The sequence below is a fragment of the Ambystoma mexicanum genome, chromosome 10 (assembly GCF_040938575.1).
Source record: "Ambystoma mexicanum isolate Mex_15411 chromosome 10, UKY_AmexF1_1, whole genome shotgun sequence".
In the NCBI taxonomy this organism is placed as follows: domain Eukaryota; kingdom Metazoa; phylum Chordata; class Amphibia; order Caudata; family Ambystomatidae; genus Ambystoma; species Ambystoma mexicanum.
Genome location: NC_090932.1, coordinates 1,381,726,490 through 1,381,747,952, shown reverse-complemented (window position 1 = coordinate 1,381,747,952; position 21,463 = coordinate 1,381,726,490). Strand labels below are relative to the sequence as shown.

Sequence of the window (21,463 nt, the reverse complement as noted above, 5' to 3'; positions counted from 1 at the left end):
CTATGTCACTTCACCCTGCTGCCGGGCGCAAGAACACAATTGATCTGGCCTCAAACCCTGCAGGATATTAAAAGTTTCTCTGTGTGGTGCCCGAGGGTTCCCCGTGCAGGAGAGGCCTACGTGACCTGCTGTGGATACCCAAAGGCTGCTTGCCTGGACATATTACATACCTGGCTCCTTCTCCCCTGTACACTGTGCTCCATAAGCAAACTGTATGGTCGGCACCCGCACACGGCCCATAAAAAGTCCAACCAGCTGATACTGTGGCATGCGGAGGCAGACATGAAATGCTGAGATAGCCCATAATAGCGGAGCCGCTATTGTTTTATGATCTGAATACTAGGTCTACGTGGGAGGCCACAACCCATTCGAGAGAAACCAGACAACCTACCTGACAACAGATTACACCCCTTGGCCTCATTAAAGCTGTTCGCCTTCACAACGGTGTGCACCGAAAGGGAGCCCGTAACCCTACTTTCACAAAGACTTATGCAAAGTCAAAGGGCATGTCGAGGAGTCTGGATTGCACATCCGGTACAAAACCTGACTTCCTCAACCACGCAAATCTGCATATAACGGTGCTAGTAGCCATGGCTCTGCTGATGTTGTCAGCAGAATTCAGACCTGACTGAAGAGACTCACACATGGCTACTTTGCCGTCTCTAATTATGGCTAAGGACCAGTCTCTTTCATCCCCCTTGATGAATAGTGGATTTGACACTGGAGGATTCGTCTAAACCTTTTTCAATGGCGCCATAGGTTTTGATGGGGTGCTCCCCGCTCCCTGTCCCAACACAGCCACTATGTTACAGGATCTTGAGACAACCAACTCACGCCGCACCGCGTGCTGCGGGGGCCGACCTACCTATATCCTGCAAATCTGGCAGGACACACCTCTGTGGCCCCCTTCCCCCGCATAATTGCAGAGACATTTGATCAATAGGCAGCATTTAGCTCCCGGGAGCTTGTAATCAGGCACCAGCACCTACAGGACTTAAGCTTTACAGTCTACGGTGGGCACCCTCAACCTGTCCCACACACTGCTCATTCTGTCAGAGACATTGCTGGGTGGGGTGTGGGAGGCCCCTGATGCGCGGTGCTTGGTTGGCCTGAGTGGGCATTGGGAGACTTCCTGCCTGGAAGCACCTGGGTACCCGACCTCTGAATTACTATTTGTTGAGGCCACATAGCTGTTTTGTTCAGTCAGGACCTGCACATAGGCACCAAGGCCACCGGTTGTACGGAGGTGGTCCTGGGTAGTGGTAATAACCTCTACTAGTGGAAACCCTGTGGTTTCACCTTTAATATACACGCCAACGTGAGAGGCCACAGTCCATTTGAAGGGCAGGGTACTACTTGCCACAATCAGGTGCACCCCACTTGACTCATTGAAGCTGTCCGGCCCCGGGGCGGTGTGCCCTGCGAAGCGACCCCCAAGCCTACCACTGTAAAACTCGCCCAGTATAACGAGACGCCCTTTTGCCTGGGACTGTATCATCTAGCCTTCTTCTGCCGCCCAGTGAGCTCAAGTTGAATCCTCAAAGACCGATCCTCGGAGTCAGGGGGACGGTGCTCTCCCCCTGTGCAGTATACCATTGTCCACTGGGGCCAACGGACGGCCACCGAGACGGCCGCGTCCCTATCTCAGATAAACCCTACCTGTGAGGGTGGCCTCACATCCGCTGAAGTCTGCCAATTGGAACCTCCTGTCCACATGTGTACTCTCAGACAGCATGACTAAGGAGGCCAATAAAAAACAGCTCCATCAACTTGTACACAAAGACAACGCAGAAATCAGGAGAACCGCAGCCGGAGCAAGGGGCAGCCATGTTGTCGCCCCCAGATACCCCAGAAACATCAAAAATGTTTGACTGTATGCGGGAGGAGTTCACCACCCCCCATTCAAAGTTAGACAACATGAGTGGGACTATATGTTCAATCAAGGCTCACATGGAAAAGACAGACAATCGAGTGACGGAGGTTAAAAATAGAATGGGTACTGCCGAGGATGACATTGGCGCCAATACTGGTGGACGTTATTCGCTTCGGTGAACTATCAGGCCTTCAAGTAAACTGTACCAAATCTGTGCTTTTTCCGCTGACGGAGGCCACCACCCCTCCCTCGGACCTCCAGGGATTTGCATGGGCGCAGTCAGAGATCCCATACTTAGGCTTAGCGATCACGCGAGATCCAGCTACATTATATGATGCAAACTATGGCAAATACTTAACCAATCTGGTTTGGAAGTGTGTGGGTTGGGCCAAACTCCCAATAACCCTAGCGGGCAGGATCGCCATCCTTAAAATGGTGGTACAGCCTCAACTACTATACAGATACCTAAATGTTCCGATATGGCCGGGCCGAGAATTCTTTACAACACTCGTCGAACCACCAATGACTTCCTTTGGCACTCTGGCGCGATCCGCCTGAAGCAGCCCCAGTGGCGGGGGGAGGGGGAGACTCAGTGCTCCCAACTTCGAAGGGTACTGGATAGCTGCTCAAGTCCATTTTGCATCATTCTGGCTTATGCCTTCTGACCGACCTCTCCATGTCAAACTGGAGCGTCTTGCTGCAGACGGCTATGATATCCGCTCCTTGGTCCTCCCCCCGTGTTGCTAGATTTGAATGTACTAATCCCGTTGGCGCCACAGTCCAGGCTTTAGCCAGGTTATGGAAACAAACTGGCACTATGCGTCCATTCCACGGGGACTTCCCTCTTTGGAACTTCCTCCCTAATTCCCCCGGGTGGATGCCGCAACCGTGGACTGCTGGGCGACAGCCGGGCTGCTTGCTATCCGAGATGTATTTGAACAGGGCGCCTTCACTGAGTGATCCGACCTCCCTAGACAGCTACAGGGTAGACCCTTCCGCTGGCTACAATATGCGGGACTGCGACGTGCTCTAAAGGCCAGACTTCCCCCACTATCCCGCAAGATGACTCGATTTTATCAAAAATAATGAACACTGTGTGATGCCGGAAATGCATCTGAGGGACAGGGCCTCTGAATCCTTGTCCTTTTTCTGTTTTTACCGTGTGTTCTGTCATGTTTTCTGCCCAGGAGTCCATGAGGGACTCCTGGCAGTGCAGCTCTCTTTTGGTTTGGTGAACAGACCCATGGGATACCCTTATGGCACCCATGAGTAGGGGTACAACCCTGTGCCCCTAGTGTATGTTTTTGGGCACCTGTGGGTGGCCCACAGAGCAGGGTATGGGCTGGTGGCAGCTCCATGCTGAATTTGACAGGTGCTCTGGGTGTCCTCCATTTTGGGATACCCAGGCCCTGCCATTGGAATCAGTTGATTCCTGATAGGAAACAAGATGGCCCCTGTGGCCTCTTGCTTTCTATTGCCTGTTATCTTGTTTTTCCCAAAGTCCTGGGAAGCCCTGACTCTGTCCCTTCCCCCTGACTGGCTGTTGGGTGGAAGTTCCATATATGGTGTTGTTGTGAAGGCCCAGCTAGACTGACTGGAGCCTTCCCAGTGACTGTATGTTGTGGGTACCTCCTGTGGGTGGGACCTGGGTGAATGGAGTGTGTGACCAATATACACTCCTTGTTGTGGTTGTCTGGTTTCTGGCATGAGAGACAAAGACTGAGACAGCCCTGCCCGAAACTGGCCTGAATGCAGTGTGTAGTGTTGAATGGCTGGGTACTTGTCCCAATCCACATTCCTTGTTGTGAGTGTCTGAAAGGGAGGAGTGTGGCCTGAATGCACTGTGTGCCTGATTGGCTGACTGACTGCATGAATGCCCTTCTGTGTGATTGGCTGCTGTGTGTGTGCCAGCAGTGTGGATGAGAGACAGAATAGTATATCTGGGGACCTCTCACCACTGGAAATTGTTCAGAAGCATTCAGAAGCTGAGTCTCCACTCAAGAGTAACTGGATTTGCTGATCCTCGACGTCCAGCTGGAAGAAGAAGACTTGCTGTGGCATTTGCTTCGACGGAACTGAAGGTTGTCGAAATCGTCGAGGACTGACCCGAGAGAGGACCTGGTAAGGCGCCCTCTTCCCGTGCTCCGAGGGACCATCGAGCACCGCTGAATCTTCGCCGAAGCGCCCTGGAAGTCAGACCCTCGAAAGGCTGCCGACCCGAGACGGGACCGCCGAGGAGATCGAAGTGAAGCACCCGGACATCGACGCTGTCGAAGTCCATTGCCGTCGACCGGGGTTCGCAGGTCTGTGTAACCGCTGGAGGCCCGTCGAAGTTGTGTTGCCCAGCCGTGGGAACCACTTGACGCCGTGCCGCCGACGACCGGAGCCGTCCGCTCCTTGCCTAAGAACATTTGCCTTGAAGGACTCCCTCGTCCGCATCGTCGGCCGCTTTGTCCCGCCGGAGAAAGTCGAGGACGACCAACGCGCCGAGGAGAATCCGCCGGTGGGTTTCCCGCCACCTCACGATCCCAAAGACTCGAGCGACTCGACGCCCTTGCTGGGCTCCCGTCTCTACAATCTTTGCGGTCCAGAACTATTGTCATCGAGGTGCCCCGCACACCTCCGCCGTGCAGGACGCCGACGCCCCGACGCCGACGAGCACCGCTCGGACGAAGCTGCCGCCTCTTCGACATCGTTCTACCTCGTTCGTCGACGGACGTTCGACGCCCCGTGCCTCCCGCTTGAAAGGGAAGGCATTCAAGAAGGGCCGTCGATTCCCCGTCGCCGAACCCCGAGGTCTTCGACGTTTCTCTACGCCTCTCGACGATCCGTGACTCCTGCTTAAAAGGGGGTCATTCAAGAAGGATCTGTCGACGCCTCTTCGAAGAACTCGACTCCACCAGGTACATTGGGGGGGTAAAAACATTGTAGGAGAGAATAAGACTGTTGAACAATATATGGACTGGGCTTGTGTCATATCCCTTTATTTTACAGGTTGCCCAGGTGGGGGGATCTCCACACAGAACTGTGTCCAGTGGTAGGGGCCAGTATTCTGCCTATTGTTTCAACCCTCTGTTATCTCTCCTCTCTCTATTGCTGGTTTCCTTCTTATTGATCTGTGTGCCATTTTAACAGTATTGTGAATGCACTTTAATGAGGTCTAATATTAGTGGTACCACTTTAGAATTGTAGATATTTACCATTGCTGATTTTCCTGAGCACAAAGTGCGTTATTGTGATAAGTGTACATAACCCTTGAATATTAATTATATAAAGACTGTGTTTTCAGTAATACAGTGTGTGGACATTCCTTTGTGGGGGCTTGGGGATACCCTGTACTTAAGAACCAGCCTGCATCACCTCCTGAGAAGCTAGGCCTTGATTGCTCGTCCATCGCTACCGTAATCGAGAATCTTGGCTGGGGTCTTCTGTGCCTCTCCTCTACCATATAGAGAGCGGAAGTACAGACCCCCCACCGGTCTTGACAAGCTGGTGGCAGCGGTGGGATGCTTATGGTTTTAAGACTCAGTGTATAACCGTGCCACTTACAAAATATCCGCACTTTATTAGATTAAGGTTTGGGTGTGTACCAAATAACTGCATTACAGGCAATGGAGCCCATTGCAAATGGTAAATTGACTCGGATGAGCTTAGAGGCTCTCCAGAGTGCTTGTGAAGCCAGGGAGTTGGACTTTGTGGATAAGTCTAGGGCTGAGCTGATAGCTGCCCTGGTGGACTACCAGACTGATGGTGAAACCCTTGATGAAGGGGGGGATGCAACCAGTGAGGACTCTGCCCCTGGGGTTGTCGCTGAATCTGTTTCTGGGAATGCCACCATTCCTGCTGCCTCTGTTCCAAACCCCAGCAATTCCATGGAACTTGAGTTATTAAGGATGAAATTGGCCTTTGAATATCGCAAGTTGGAAATAGAAGCTGAGCTTAAGAAAGAGGAGCTGGCACAGCAAGTGGAACTCAAGAATAGGGATCTTGCGCTCAAAGACAAGGACACTGAATGTCAGAGAATCCAGCTAGAGAGAGCTAGAGTGGAGACTTCAGCTAGACCAATTGAGAGTGGCAGGTCCCCAGCCACCAAGTTTATGAAAGATTTGGTTGGTGTGTTTGTGGAGGGTTCAGATATCCTCCAATGGATTGAAGCGTTTGAAATGGCTTGTGCAATTCATGATGTAGATAAAAGAGATTGGGCTAAGTGTTTGTTAAGCAGAGTGCCTCAAACTGGATATGACTGTATTCTGAAGCTGAGTGTGGAGGAAAGGGGTCAGTATGAGTGTATGAAGTCTGCTTTGATTGCCAAGTTTGGCAAGACACCTACCCAATACCTTAAAAGGTTCAGGGATTTTAAGAAAAGAGAGAATGTGTCTTGGGTTGACTGGGTGAGTACTGCGCACATGAACATGATGGGGTGGATTGACGGTTACAAGGTGAAAACTTTTGTTGAGTTGTCCCACCTCTTGTTTTTTGAGCATTTTTCTGAAGCCTGTTCACCAGAGCTGCGTCAGTATGTGGCTGACCAGAACATTTTGGACCCCTTTAAGCTGGCTAGGTTGGCTGACAAGTGGGTCTCCCACCGGGTGTCCCCTAAGGACTCCAGTGGGAAGGACAAGGACAAAGAAAAGGGGGCCTCTCAGAAAGCTGAGGAGTCCCAAAAGCAGTCACAGTCGGGTAAACCAAAACCTTCCTCTCCTAAGACCCAAAAATCTAGTGGGGATAAGTCCTCTGTGGGTGGGAATAAGAGTAGTGGTCCACCTGCTGCAAAGCAGGCTCCCAGTGGTTCCAGTACCGTACCCCGCACTCCTGGCACTTGTTGGGATTGTGGGGCTCTGGATCACAAAAGGGGTGACCCCAAGTGTAAAGGTAAGGCACTTGGAGTACAGGCTGTCAGCCTGACCTACCCTTACCCCGTGTCTGAGGTGGAGGCCACTGTCCTCCCCTCCTCTACAGGAATCACATTTGGTGCTCCAGTAGAGATTTCCTTAGTGTCCCTTGGGGCCTGGGACCAGTACGCAGAAGTACTGGCGACTATCCCACAGAACACCCGTAGATTTTTGAGAAGTGTCCTCTTGAATGGCCAGCCTTCTACTGGTTTGAGAGACACTGGGGCAAGCATGACAGTGGTGGACAGGACCCTGCTCAAGCCAGAGGACTATGTAGGTGCTCCTCTGAGAACCACCAGGTTAGCTGGTGGGCCTCCCAAATTATCGCCTGTAGCCCTAGTCACACTCATGATTGGAGACAAGACAGCAAAGCTTCCTGTCCTGGTTCAGGACAATGTCCCTGCTAACATTCTGTTAGGAAATGATCTAGTAGAGTTGGGGTTGATCTCGGATGGTCTTCCCATGACTGCTGCTGCAGTCACTAGGTCACAGGTGACACCGGGTCTGGCTGTGAGTCAGGTACCCGAGCCAAAGGCGAGGCCTAAGGCAAGAAGAAGGAAGACCAAGAAGGCCACCTCTGTGGAGGGAACACCTTCTCTTCCTGCTGTTCCGACAGCACCCAATGGGATCCATGCTCCGGACGGGCTGGGTCCAGCGGAAAACCCAAACTCAACTCCTGTGGGAGAAGAGACAGAAGACTCTCCTGTGGGAGAGGTTCTCAACCCGGAGGATCATCCCGACCTTCAATGCTTGTTAGCTGAAGGGGGACCCTCCCGGGCAGACTTCTGTAAGGGACAGAGAGAGTGCCACTCTCTCGAGGGCCTGAGGAAACAGGCCCTGTCCCAGGCACAAGGTGAAGTGCCTAGGACATTCAAGATTTATTGGGAGGGTGAGCTCCTTGTTAGTGAGCCCACTAAGCCCGAACCTGGTGCCCGCAAGAGGTTGGTGGTACCCCAGGTTTACAGGCCCTTCCTACTGCAGTTGGCGCATGAGGTGCCCTTGGCTGGTCATCTTGGGACCAAGAAGACTAAGCAGAGGCTCTCTGCCCATTTCTACTGGCCACGGATGGGAGTAGAGGTGGAGTCCCACTGCAGGACCTGCCCAACTTGTCAGTTGTCTGGCAAGACTGGAGGCAGGGTCATTGCCCCACTGCAGCCATTACCAGTGGTTGGCACACCATTTGAGAGGGTGGGCATCGACATCGTCGGTCCCCTTGACCCTCCCACTTCAGGTGGACATCGGTTCATCCTGGTCTTGGTAGATCATGCCACCAGGTACCCTGAGGCAATACCCCTTCGGACTGTTACTGCCAAGGTGGTTGCCAGGGCTCTCCTGGGCATTTTCACCCGTGTTGGATTCCCCAAGGAGGTTGTCTCTGACCGAGGATCCAACTTCATGTCTAGTTACATGAAAACCATGTGGAAAGAGTGCGGGGTAACCTACAAGTTCTCCACCTCTTACCACCCCCAGACCAATGGTCTGGTTGAGAGATTTAACAAAACTCTCAAGGGCATGCTAGGTGCTTTGGAAGAGCCCCTAAGGAGGAAATGGGATCTCCTCCTGCCATGCCTGCTGTTTGCTTACAGAGAGGTACCTCAAGAGGGTGTTGGTTTCAGCCCCTTTGAGTTACTCTTTGGACATCCCGTGAGGGGGCCCCTCGCCTTGATCCGAGAAGGCTTGGAAGCCACCCCTCCAGGTCCCGCCAAGCAAGTGGGGGACTATGTGTTAGGCCTCAGGCGGAGGATGACACAAATGATGGGTCAGGCAACAGCAAATCTCAAGGCCAGCCAGGAATTGAATAAGTACTGGCATGACCTGAAAGCTTCGCAAGTGGATTGGACTCCGGGACAGGAAATCCTTGTGATGGAGCCTACCAAGCCTAGAGCTTTGGCAGACAAGTGGACTGGACCCTTCAGGATCATCTCCAAGATGGGCGAAGTCAATTATCTGGTGGACATGGGAGCCTCTGGGGTAGCCCCCCAGGTATTCCATGTCAACAGGCTCAAGCCTTTCCACAGGCGAGCAGAGGTCTCATGTCTCTTGCTAGCTTCAGGGCAAGAAGAGGATGAGAGTGAGCCCCTTCCTGATTTGCTGCATAGCAACCCTCAGGATGGCTCAGTGGAGGGAGTACAACTCTCTCCCGATTTGACAACAGAGCAGCAGAGGGCCTGCCGGGCTTTGCTCCAGCAGTATGCCCCTCTGTTTTCACTGACACCGGGCCTTACACCGTGGTGTAAGCACGAAATTGACACTGGTGACAGTGTGCCTGTCAAAAGCAGGAGCTATCGTATGTCAGATACCGTCAAAAACCACATCCAGGCTGAGGTCGCCAAGATGTTGGATCTGGGTGTTATTGAACCCTCCACCAGTCCCTGGTCCAGTCCAGTGGTCCTTGTCCCCAAGGCAAGTTCCCCGGCGGGTACCAAGGATTGGAGGTTCTGTGTGGACTACCGAGGAGTCAATGCCGTCACCAAAACTGACGCGCACCCATTGCCCAGGGCTGATGAGCTCGTGGACACTATAGGTGCTGCCAAATTTGTGAGCACCTTTGACCTTACCTCAGGCTATTGGCAAATAGCTCTGACGGACCATGCCAAGGAAAAGACGGCATTCTCCACACCGGAGGGACTCTACCAGTTTAGGGTCATGCCCTTTGGGTTGAAGAATGCCCCTGCCACCTTCCAGAGATTGGTCAACCATGCGCTCAGTGGGCTGGAAGCCTTTTGTGTGGCTTACTTAGACGACATTGCCGTCTACAGTTCCACCTGGGAAGAGCATTTGACACATCTGGATAAGGTGTTGCAGGCCTTGAAAAGGGCTAACCTCACTATCAAGGCCACCAAGTGCCAGATAGCTCAGGGGAAAGTTACCTATCTTGGTCATGAGGTAGGAGGGGGTCAAATCCAACCTCTCTCCAGTAAAGTACAGGACGTACAGAACTGGGAGACTCCCACTACTCAAACCCAGGTGAGAGCCTTTTTGGGCCTCACTGGGTACTATCGCAATTTCATGGCAGACTATGGAACCATAGCTGCACCCCTGACAGCTCTAACTTCACCCAAACAGCCTAGGAAGGTTAATTGGACTGAAGACTGTCAGAGGGCCTTTGATGGCTTGAAAGAAAGTCTGTGTAGGGCACCTGTGTTGAGTGCGCCTGACTACAGCCGACCCTTTATCGTCCAGACGGATGCCTGCGACACCGGAATTGGAGCTGTCTTGTCCCAGTTAGATGACAAAGGGAGAGAACATCCTATCATATTCATCAGTAGACAACTCAAGGGTAGAGAACTTAGGTGGGCTACTGTTGAAAAGGAATGTTTTAGTATAGTTTGGAGCCTTAGGCGTTTTAGGCCCTACCTTACGGGGTCCACCTTCAAGGTCCAAACAGATCATAAGCCCCTGAAGTGGCTTATGCAGATGAAGGGTGAGAATCCGAAATTGCTCAGGTGGTCGATTAGCCTACAAGGGCTAGACTTCACCATAGAGCACAGACCAGGGAAGAGTCACGATAATGCAGATGGCCTTTCCAGAAGGTATGTTGACCGTCTGGATGAGGGTGTCTATCCCGTGGGAGATTAGGCACCCTCCACCTCAGTCTGGGGGGGGCGACTGTGATGCCGGAAATGCATCTGAGGGACAGGGCCTCTGAATCCTTGTCCTTTTTCTGTTTTTACCGTGTGTTCTGTCATGTTTTCTGCCCAGGAGTCCATGAGGGACTCCTGGCAGTGCAGCTCTCTTTTGGTTTGGTGAACAGACCCATGGGATACCCTTATGGCACCCATGAGTAGGGGTACAACCCTGTGCCCCTAGTGTATGTTTTTGGGCACCTGTGGGTGGCCCACAGAGCAGGGTATGGGCTGGTGGCAGCTCCATGCTGAATTTGACAGGTGCTCTGGGTGTCCTCCATTTTGGGATACCCAGGCCCTGCCATTGGAATCAGTTGATTCCTGATAGGAAACAAGATGGCCCCTGTGGCCTCTTGCTTTCTATTGCCTGTTATCTTGTTTTTCCCAAAGTCCTGGGAAGCCCTGACTCTGTCCCTTCCCCCTGACTGGCTGTTGGGTGGAAGTTCCATATATGGTGTTGTTGTGAAGGCCCAGCTAGACTGACTGGAGCCTTCCCAGTGACTGTATGTTGTGGGTACCTCCTGTGGGTGGGACCTGGGTGAATGGAGTGTGTGACCAATATACACTCCTTGTTGTGGTTGTCTGGTTTCTGGCATGAGAGACAAAGACTGAGACAGCCCTGCCCGAAACTGGCCTGAATGCAGTGTGTAGTGTTGAATGGCTGGGTACTTGTCCCAATCCACATTCCTTGTTGTGAGTGTCTGAAAGGGAGGAGTGTGGCCTGAATGCACTGTGTGCCTGATTGGCTGACTGACTGCATGAATGCCCTTCTGTGTGATTGGCTGCTGTGTGTGTGCCAGCAGTGTGGATGAGAGACAGAATAGTATATCTGGGGACCTCTCACCACTGGAAATTGTTCAGAAGCATTCAGAAGCTGAGTCTCCACTCAAGAGTAACTGGATTTGCTGATCCTCGACGTCCAGCTGGAAGAAGAAGACTTGCTGTGGCATTTGCTTCGACGGAACTGAAGGTTGTCGAAATCGTCGAGGACTGACCCGAGAGAGGACCTGGTAAGGCGCCCTCTTCCCGTGCTCCGAGGGACCATCGAGCACCGCTGAATCTTCGCCGAAGCGCCCTGGAAGTCAGACCCTCGAAAGGCTGCCGACCCGAGACGGGACCGCCGAGGAGATCGAAGTGAAGCACCCGGACATCGACGCTGTCGAAGTCCATTGCCGTCGACCGGGGTTCGCAGGTCTGTGTAACCGCTGGAGGCCCGTCGAAGTTGTGTTGCCCAGCCGTGGGAACCACTTGACGCCGTGCCGCCGACGACCGGAGCCGTCCGCTCCTTGCCTAAGAACATTTGCCTTGAAGGACTCCCTCGTCCGCATCGTCGGCCGCTTTGTCCCGCCGGAGAAAGTCGAGGACGACCAACGCGCCGAGGAGAATCCGCCGGTGGGTTTCCCGCCACCTCACGATCCCAAAGACTCGAGCGACTCGACGCCCTTGCTGGGCTCCCGTCTCTACAATCTTTGCGGTCCAGAACTATTGTCATCGAGGTGCCCCGCACACCTCCGCCGTGCAGGACGCCGACGCCCCGACGCCGACGAGCACCGCTCGGACGAAGCTGCCGCCTCTTCGACATCGTTCTACCTCGTTCGTCGACGGACGTTCGACGCCCCGTGCCTCCCGCTTGAAAGGGAAGGCATTCAAGAAGGGCCGTCGATTCCCCGTCGCCGAACCCCGAGGTCTTCGACGTTTCTCTACGCCTCTCGACGATCCGTGACTCCTGCTTAAAAGGGGGTCATTCAAGAAGGATCTGTCGACGCCTCTTCGAAGAACTCGACTCCACCAGGTACATTGGGGGGGTAAAAACATTGTAGGAGAGAATAAGACTGTTGAACAATATATGGACTGGGCTTGTGTCATATCCCTTTATTTTACAGGTTGCCCAGGTGGGGGGATCTCCACACAGAACTGTGTCCAGTGGTAGGGGCCAGTATTCTGCCTATTGTTTCAACCCTCTGTTATCTCTCCTCTCTCTATTGCTGGTTTCCTTCTTATTGATCTGTGTGCCATTTTAACAGTATTGTGAATGCACTTTAATGAGGTCTAATATTAGTGGTACCACTTTAGAATTGTAGATATTTACCATTGCTGATTTTCCTGAGCACAAAGTGCGTTATTGTGATAAGTGTACATAACCCTTGAATATTAATTATATAAAGACTGTGTTTTCAGTAATACAGTGTGTGGACATTCCTTTGTGGGGGCTTGGGGATACCCTGTACTTAAGAACCAGCCTGCATCACCTCCTGAGAAGCTAGGCCTTGATTGCTCGTCCATCGCTACCGTAATCGAGAATCTTGGCTGGGGTCTTCTGTGCCTCTCCTCTACCATATAGAGAGCGGAAGTACAGACCCCCCACCGGTCTTGACACACTGCAACCCTTAAGGGTAAGGTCTCTAGACTATACACCGCATTTCGGAGTAGGGCGTCCCCACCGTTTACTAAACTCAGGGAAGCCTAGGCTAGGGTCTGGGTGTTGAGGTGTCCGATCAGCACTGGGAATACATGTGTACCCGCTCGCAGACAATCTCATTTAACTCCCGTTTTTAACAAATTCAATTCAATATACTGCATAGGTTCCACCACACGCCGATCAGGCTACACCGTATGTCATGTGACCACCCACCTACATGCCAAAGATGCAATTCTGAGGATGCAGACTACATGCACATGCTATGGTCATGCCCTCAGCTCACCCGGTTCTGGGCTACAGTATGTACATCCCTGTCAGAAATGTGTACCATCACCCCATCTCCACTGACTTGCCTCTTTTACAAACTCCCAGCATTGAACCGTGATTTCAAGAGATTGGCAAGCCTGGGTCTCCTTCTTGAAATCCGCTGTATCCTCCTGTTATGGCTCCGACCCAGATCCCCTACACATGAACAGTGGCTATGTGCTTTCACATGGGCGTCAGACACTGATGAGTGTTGGATACTGTTGCAACCGAGTAGATCTAGAGCAAGGAACATTTGGGGCCCCTTTTGCCTCTATATCTCCTCCTTGTCTGCTGACTCGGGAGACGAGGCCGGTGCGCCGCTGTCCCCTCCTCCCATCACCTGTTAGTCGATATGTATTGCAATTGTATGACAAATTCAGTGCTGGTTCCTCTCTGTTGTTTCAATGCTGTTCTATCACTCTGGTTGACTCATGCACTTGTATGCACATCATATATGGACTCACTGACCAAGAGGTCGCTACTAGCTAGGAAAAGGGCTAGAGACAATGTAACAATACTGTTTGTACAGGAAACACCATTTTGAGGAAGAAGGAATGTCGAATGTTGGGAAAGAAAACAACCCAAATGTTTTGGTCGCCGACCAAAGCTAAGAAAAGGGGTGTGGGTATCTTACTAAGTCCCAAGTTCCCACTCGAAGTTTTACAGATAAGGAAAGATCAAGAGGGTAGACTACTTATGGTGAAAGGAACAATGATTGGGAGAAAATTCACACTAGCAACTCTCTATGTATGGAATACGCATCAGCTTCGGTTTGTAGAAACCGCCTTTAATGCTGTGGACCGGATAGTAGAGGGAGATTTTAAATACTATTGAACCCGGAACTGGACAGATTAGCGAAACACACAGAGCCTTCAAGGAGGAGGGAACAAGAAGGTGCAGATTTTGGTGAGTGAGTGTCTGCTCCGACACTAAGTGACTTATGGAGGGAGGATACTCCTGATAAGAAACGTTATATCTTCTACTCGGCTGTGCATAAATCCTCCATGAGAAATTACCATCTTTTTGATAGAAAAAGGTAAAGACTCTCTAGTGGAGGGTTCACAAATTATACCAAAAGCATATTATGGTGCTCATGCTGTTCAGGAGAGGCCCTAGTAGTTGTCGATGTAATGACATCCTATTTCATGATAGGGTCTTTAGGGAAACGCTTAAGGATTAAATAAAACTCATCCTTAAAGCGAATGAGAACAGTGAGTTTCCCATATGAATAGTGTGGGAAGCAGATAATACTATGATAAGAGGGCTCATTATAGCAGTAGGGTCTCGGAGAAGATGACTTAAGGATCAGGGGTCTGGAGGAGGAATACAATAACAGTGAGAAGAAAAGTAGTAAAGTGCAGGAGAACATCCATAAACTGAGTGCTGAGCTCCAAGAACAGAATTTAAGTAAAACATACTATGCAATGAATTTAGTCAAACAGCAATACCATGAGAAAGGAGATAGGGCGGGTACAATTTTGGCAAGTAGATTGGCAACCCAAAAAGTAGATGGGAGGGTAAAGGACATTTTAGTCAGGGAAGGGAAGGGAAGAGGTGGAACTCCCCGGAGGATATAGCCAGATGCTTTGCTAATTATTATCAAGTACTATATGCAAGGGAAGGGAGTGAAAATATGGAGAAAATTTAATATCTTGGGGAGGTTCTTCAGTGAGGTACTATCGCCGTTCCTTGTTAAGATATTTAATGACATGTTAGTGAGTGGGGAAATACATCCCCTTATTTCTTAAAGCTTTGATTCGCGCTCTGAAATACTTGTGTACGAGCGCGATATAAGTAAAATATAATTTCCTTATGCTAATACCAAAGGAGGGGAAAGACATAACTTAGTGCACTGCCTATAGATCATCTCTTTGATTAATGTGGATGATACAACATTAGCCAGAAAGATCTTGGCTTCCAGGCTTGAATAGCATCTTCACGTGCTTGTACACGAGGACCAGGTGGGAATTCTTGAAAAAAAGACCGGAATCGGAAAACTTAAGGAAGACATTGGATTTAATGTCACTCTCGGAGCAGCACCTAGCTGACTCTGTTATCATCATACTTGCTGCCACAAAGGTGTTCAACGGGGTCAGATAGGCTTTCCTAGAAGCAGTTCAGCAGAAATGTGGGTTTAGGTGAAACTGGATGGGGTGGATGCAGGTATTATATTCTGAGCCGAAGGCTAAAGTTCAGGTTAACGGCATCCATCTGATGAAATTTCACATGTGAAGAGAGGCCAGTCAGGGGTGCCCCCTCTCCCCACTACTGTATGCGCTTATGATGGAGCAGCTAGGATGCAACATAAGAAGGTGATCAAAGGTATATTGGGTATGAAAGGGAATACAAATTAGCACCTTTCACAGATGATAGATAGCCTGATGTATGTTACAGAACCAATTAGAACAACCCAAATTCTAGAAGAAATACAGGTGTATGGGCAGCATTCATGCTTTAAAGTAAATTATATGAAATCCCTGGTACTGCTATTATGACGCACCTCACCCAAGACATAAAGATCCATTATCAAAAGGGGCTTGTTAGGCAGAAACCTGTGCAGTTCCCTTGGGGACCACTGCAAAAGATTTAGGACTACAGGTGTTGGCAGTAAACCCACTTGGTAGCAGTCTGCACCACCCAGATTTACCTGGTAGCAGTGGCTGAGCAGTCAGACTTCCCTCAAGAAAAGGTAGGAAGTATGCAAAGTATACACAATAGGCACTCAGATACAATAGCACAAGCAAACCCTGACCATAGCTTTGGTATCAAGGTATATAATTATTTATTTAAAAACACACTGATTGAAACACTACAGCACTATTATTGTAAATCACTCTCAACACAGTTACTATTGTTATATATGCATCCCTTATTCCTTATCAGACAAGTCTTAGTTAACACCACTTATTTCTAGTCAGAGGTGAGCGCTTAACTATGATGGCACTCCAATAAGTTAACGAACAAGGGAGGGAAAAAGGCAGAATGTAGGAAAATACACCACACTAATATTCAGGAACTCTTAAACAAGGCAGGAAAGTCAAAAGTTACTTGTGAGCCAAAGTCCATAGGCCGGGCCCACTCTTGGAGAGAGCACGGCACAAATGCACCCAAGATCAAACAATGAAAACAGGCTTAAAAAGTCTTGCAGGGAGTTCAGAAAGGTTTTAGTTAGGCTCAGAAAAGTTTAGCCAGGGTATCCCAGGCTAACCCAGGTTCGAAAGCCGGGGGCTAAATCTACCCCGTACAGTCGGTTGCAAGGGAAGCCAGGCGGAACACGGTACCTTATGTGGAAAGGATCCTCCAGCGGGGGCAGTTGTTCCTGGCAGCGGGTGCAAGTCGCGGCGTCGTCCAGAGGAAGAGAAGATCTCCACGTGGAGGAAAGATGAAGGTCGTTGCACTGCCAGGGAAGAAACCAGCCGCAGAGTTTTCCGGTTAAAGGTACTACCCTTTGATTTGCGGTAGTGGTAAAACGTGGTATCCCGGTTGCCGGGGTGCTTGGCACAGGCAAGGCGGCCACGAGATGCTCCAGGAAGCGAAAAAGGAAGCAGACTGGTTATCCCCACCAGTCGAAGGAAGAAGACTCTTCGGGCTGGAGATCTCCTCTTTCGTTGGGAAAAGTGGTGAGACGGTTCAGCAGGGCTCCACCGGTGGTGTCGTCGTAGCAGGTCAGCTCAGCTTCTCCCTCGTTGGATTCTTAGGTCCTGTGGCGACCTCTGAAGTTCCAGTCCCCTGCTTTTATGCAGAAAACCCCCATTCACTCAGCCTAGCTGTCACCCAAACATGCTAAGTGGTGAGCCGGCCGGCTCACCACTTGGGCCAATCAGGATGGAGTGTGACTTGAGTTGCCTAGTCAACTCAGTCCAGGGTGCCTAAATCCCCCTCCACCCCTCCTAAGTACCCCAGACAGAGTGGCACCACTTTGGAGGGCTTCTGTGGAGAAGCCTGCCAAAAAGTGGAACAAAGGGCTCAACTTGGGTTGGAGTCACAGAAGCGAACACAAACGCCATTTTAGAACCGAGTTCTGGCAAAAAATACCAACCGGAGAATTAATATTAAATAAATAAACCGGCGGTATGTTCGAGGCTATAGGAATTAAATAATTAAAGTTGGTAGCCCCGAACAATGCGAAATCCCATAGAGATATATTCGCGGTTGAATATAAAAAGTAGTATCCACTGCCACCAGCCAAAACTCGATCGGGGGGACGGAGAAGTGCCCCCTCGACTAACAGACCCCGGGGCAATCAAATTGCCCCGACCAGTACGTCCACAATATGATGGTTTGTACTGGTTCTGTTCAGAATGTGAGACTAGTAAAGTCAATGGTGACTTTACATGCCCTGGGAGACAGTAGTCAGTCCCAGGGTATGGAGTCTAGATTGGGGGGTCGCTATGGCACCCCTGTGTTACTGCACTGAGGGTGCTGTGCAACACACATCACAAAAACTCATTGAAAACCTATGGAGTAAAAGACCCCTTAGCCCATTAAGCACATCGAGAGTCACAGAAACACACTCAAATCATGCCCAAGAGTGAGGGTAAAAGAGTCTCACTCTTGGCAGGAGAAAAAAATAAACCCCAAAAATCCAGCAAAGCTGCTGGGGGACTCACTAGGTTAGGAAATTCAGCCTAAACAGAGAATTCTCCCTAACAGGGCTTTAGAATAGCTGAGCATAAGATAATGTATCTCATTATGGATGTACCTAGAGACCTACAGAAAAGAAAAAATATCCAGGGCTATGGGCACGAGCGAAAGCTGACCTTGGCAGATCTCCTGCATGGCCCATCTGAACATAACTAAAATGAACGTTCTTTCCAAGTTCCATTATCTCTTTCAAATCGTACCTATATCTCTACCCAGTGACTTCCTTTGGAACATAAAGAGAGATTTGGTGAGATTTTCTATAGTGAGGCGCTGGAGAACATTCGTAACCTGGGGGCAATCTAGGCCAAGGAACAGGTACAGCACACTGGTGCATCCCAGGCACCAAGGAAGGGTGGCGTTCTCTGACTTGGAGACCTATTACAGGGGAGCACAGTTGAGGGTATTATAGAGCACCTGGATCCTTAAACTTTAAGGCAACGGCTCCCAATTACGAATGCAGTTTTACACAGTCATTAATGGAAAGGAAATGAGGAGAGAATCTGAGGAGACAGTTGACTCCATTAAAAAATAAAACCGGTGTCTTTAAGAAATTATAATGGGATAATATCCAAGCTTTATAAGCCTATCCTCCTAGTTGAACCAACAGGCCCTTTAAGAGTCTGAGAGCAGTGCAGATCGACTTCGGGTGGGAGATTGACGACAACTGCCAGGACATCTATATTGACACAAAATAGACTACACGCTCTCAAATTGTTACACTGGTGGAAATACACCCCTGTAAAGCTTTCACAGATGTACCCGGAAAATAGCCCTCTCTGTTGGTGGTGAGGCAGGCATGTATTGACACAAGTGGTGGGCTTGTAAAAAATCCACACATTGGGGATGGAGGAGGGAGTGCTCTTATGGGTCAAAGAAGAGGAAGGTATTGAGAGAAGCTTTGACCCGTTCTTACTGTTATTTGGGTTGGAGAATAGGGGTAGTGCACTAGATCAAATGAGACGTACCCTATTTTTGGCATGATGGTTTAACCTTGTCAAGCACTGGAAGAGCAATAAGTTGCCCACTAAAAAGAGTGGTTAACAGTGGCAAGAAACATATTTACATAGGAGAAGCTAACGAATGATCAATGGCCCCTTGCACAAACTCAAGGTGGAATGGTTAATTCATAACAAAACATAAGAGTATAGAAGGGAAGGATTAGAGTTGCGGGACATGCTAAACAAGTTGGGGTTGACGGCTGTTCCAATAGATCCAGGTGACCAAAGGCGAAGTGGGAAAGTAGGAGAGCAGATGTCTTGGGTTCGGATATGGGAAGGAAGTAGGGAGGGTTACTTTTCAATTCACGGAACGGTTAAACAAACATATTAGCTCGGGTACCCAGCATTGCCCGTGTCCTAATCGAGTGGTGTCTCATGTGCCCTGGAGGATGTTGCTCTTGTCCTGTTGTCGTCAAATCTTGCTTCAGTTTGCTCTAGTTTTCCATGTTCCCTGGAGGAGGTTGCTCTTGTCCTCATGTCAGCAAGGCTTGCTTCAGTTTGCTCTGGCATCTCATTTTCCCTGGAGAAAGTTACTCTGATCCTCTGGTTGGCAATTCGTGCTACTGTTTTGTTGTGTTTCAGAAGCTTTTGATATTGATTTTCCCTTTGCATCAGATGGAGCTTTTCCAAGTGATGTTTGTTTTTTGTGCAGCATGTTTCAGTCACTCAATGGCTTCAGCACATTTGAAAAAATGTCCAAGAAAGATTGATTGATTGTGCTCTCTTCTTGTGAACAAACTTAAATAAACTGTAACCTTGCCATTTACCCTATTTGGAGTGATGTGATAAGATAATTTTTTTAAACACTTTCGAACTGTATTCAGTAATAATACATGTCAGAGGAATAACCAACACATCGAACATTAAACTTCTGACACTTTTCCAAATGTTGCCTCCTTACCTACTGTAGTGAATAGGGGTGAGCATCAGTAAATGAGAGTCTCAACGGAGTATATGTTTTGCATACAAACAGACTACAATCTTGCCCCATACAAATGAGGAATCCATGCACATTTTGGTAGCAGTTTTCAACAGTTCAACAGTGTGGATTTGTATAGCCAGACAAACATACACACACACATCCAAAACATTTTTGGCATATACGATTTTTGCATCCAAACACAGACTACGATCTTGCCCCAGACAAAGGAGGAATCTGTGCAAAATGTGGTAGATGGGGGTTCGACGGTGTGGATTTGTATAGCCGGACAAAAATACATACATACATACATTCTGCTTTATATATAAAGATATGTGGAGACACCAGTGAAAGATTAATGTTGGAAGAAGAGCTTACTGGAGTATGTCATGTCCTGGAGAAGGAGATTTTATGGATATGACAGTTTGATCCAAGATGTTTGTAGTGCAATGTAATGTACTGGTAAAACTAATAAAGTATGATTTGGAAATAAAAGGAGAAGGAAGTATATCACTTGACTATGGCCTTTTTCACCTTTACGATTGGGACAACTGTTGCTTTGTAGTAATGTAATGGCTGAGTAGGCAGTTTAGCCACTACTCATCCTTGTACTACTGCAGGGCAGTAATCGTTTTGTCACAAAGCCAGATTCAACTTCAAATAGAAAGAGATTTTCTTCAGTTTTATAGGGAATTTGCAGGCATCGTCTTTGCGGTATGGGGCTCTAATCTGCATAGCAAGGTCATTTTAGTGATGTGGGATTACAGAACCCACATAGCAATGTGGTGTAGCAGGACCTGCACAGTGGTACAAAGGTCCATAAGCATTTCGATATAAGGGTAATCTTTATGGTGTCTGGCATTCAGACTTGCATCCTGGAGGGCTGGGAAAACCTAGATTAGGCGGAACAAGATGCACATTACAAGGCAAAGTTCTTTCATACTATAGGAAGGGGCTCGGAAAGCATCTCTTGTTTAAGCCCATCTGATCCGACCCAAGGTTGCAGGCCTTGTGGACAGAAGAGCTTGCAGGTCACTAGAGTACAAACAAAACTTCAGTATGAAACCCTGTGAAAAAATAGACATTGGTCAATGTAGTCTACAATACCTTTTTTCTGTTCGCTTTGGATGACATTGACTCCGATTCTGTATCTTCATCCGATGCAACGCTATCGTAATCTGGCTGGTCATTGTCCTGACTTTCATTACTATGCTGATTACTTATACTTTTCAATATTAGTTCCACATGTTCTGTAAGAGCAAGACAAAGTTGGCATTACATTAACCTTAATACCCAAATGTAGATAACTAAGAACATTTCCTTTAATGTTACAATTCTGTCAATCTAGCCATGGAAATGGGATTATTTTCTGGATATAAACAGAGGAAAACATCTTCATGCCAGAGGACAAGTGTAACTTGTGCAATGTAGAACAAGAAAGAAACAAGGCTTAGTGCCAATGAGAGATTAGTGACAGTCGGACTCAGTTGGCTTCTCACTAAACTGCGCTTGCATTTTCAGAAGATTAAGTGGGTGGTTGTGTAAACTAAAACAAATAAAAGCAAATAACTATTCTTCAGTATGATGGCCTACCCAAATATATATGCCTAGAAAACCCTCCCTCTTGTCAAGGAGGACGCTGAAACGCCAACTCCCGAAAAAGGGATTTCTAGATGTATTCTATATGAATCTGGGGGTAAATATCCAAGCTGAAGAACAAAAAATTACTTACCTGTGGCAATGCTCTTTCTGCTGGATACAATGATTCCTTCCGTAGACTCTCATG

At 49.1% G+C, this 21,463-nt stretch overlaps 1 protein-coding gene across 13 annotated transcripts in view; it reads right to left on the bottom strand.

The window, feature by feature from the left end:
• GIT2 (GIT ArfGAP 2) overlaps positions 1 to 21,463 on the bottom strand; it is a 2,415,297-nt gene that overhangs the window by 925,086 nt on the left and 1,468,748 nt on the right. For all 13 annotated transcript variants that reach the window (XM_069619395.1, XM_069619396.1, XM_069619398.1 and 10 more), the window contains one exon: positions 20,785 to 20,927. In XM_069619395.1, coding sequence (XP_069475496.1) covers positions 20,785 to 20,927 — 143 coding nt within the window. The remainder of the gene's footprint in view (positions 1 to 20,784; positions 20,928 to 21,463) is intronic.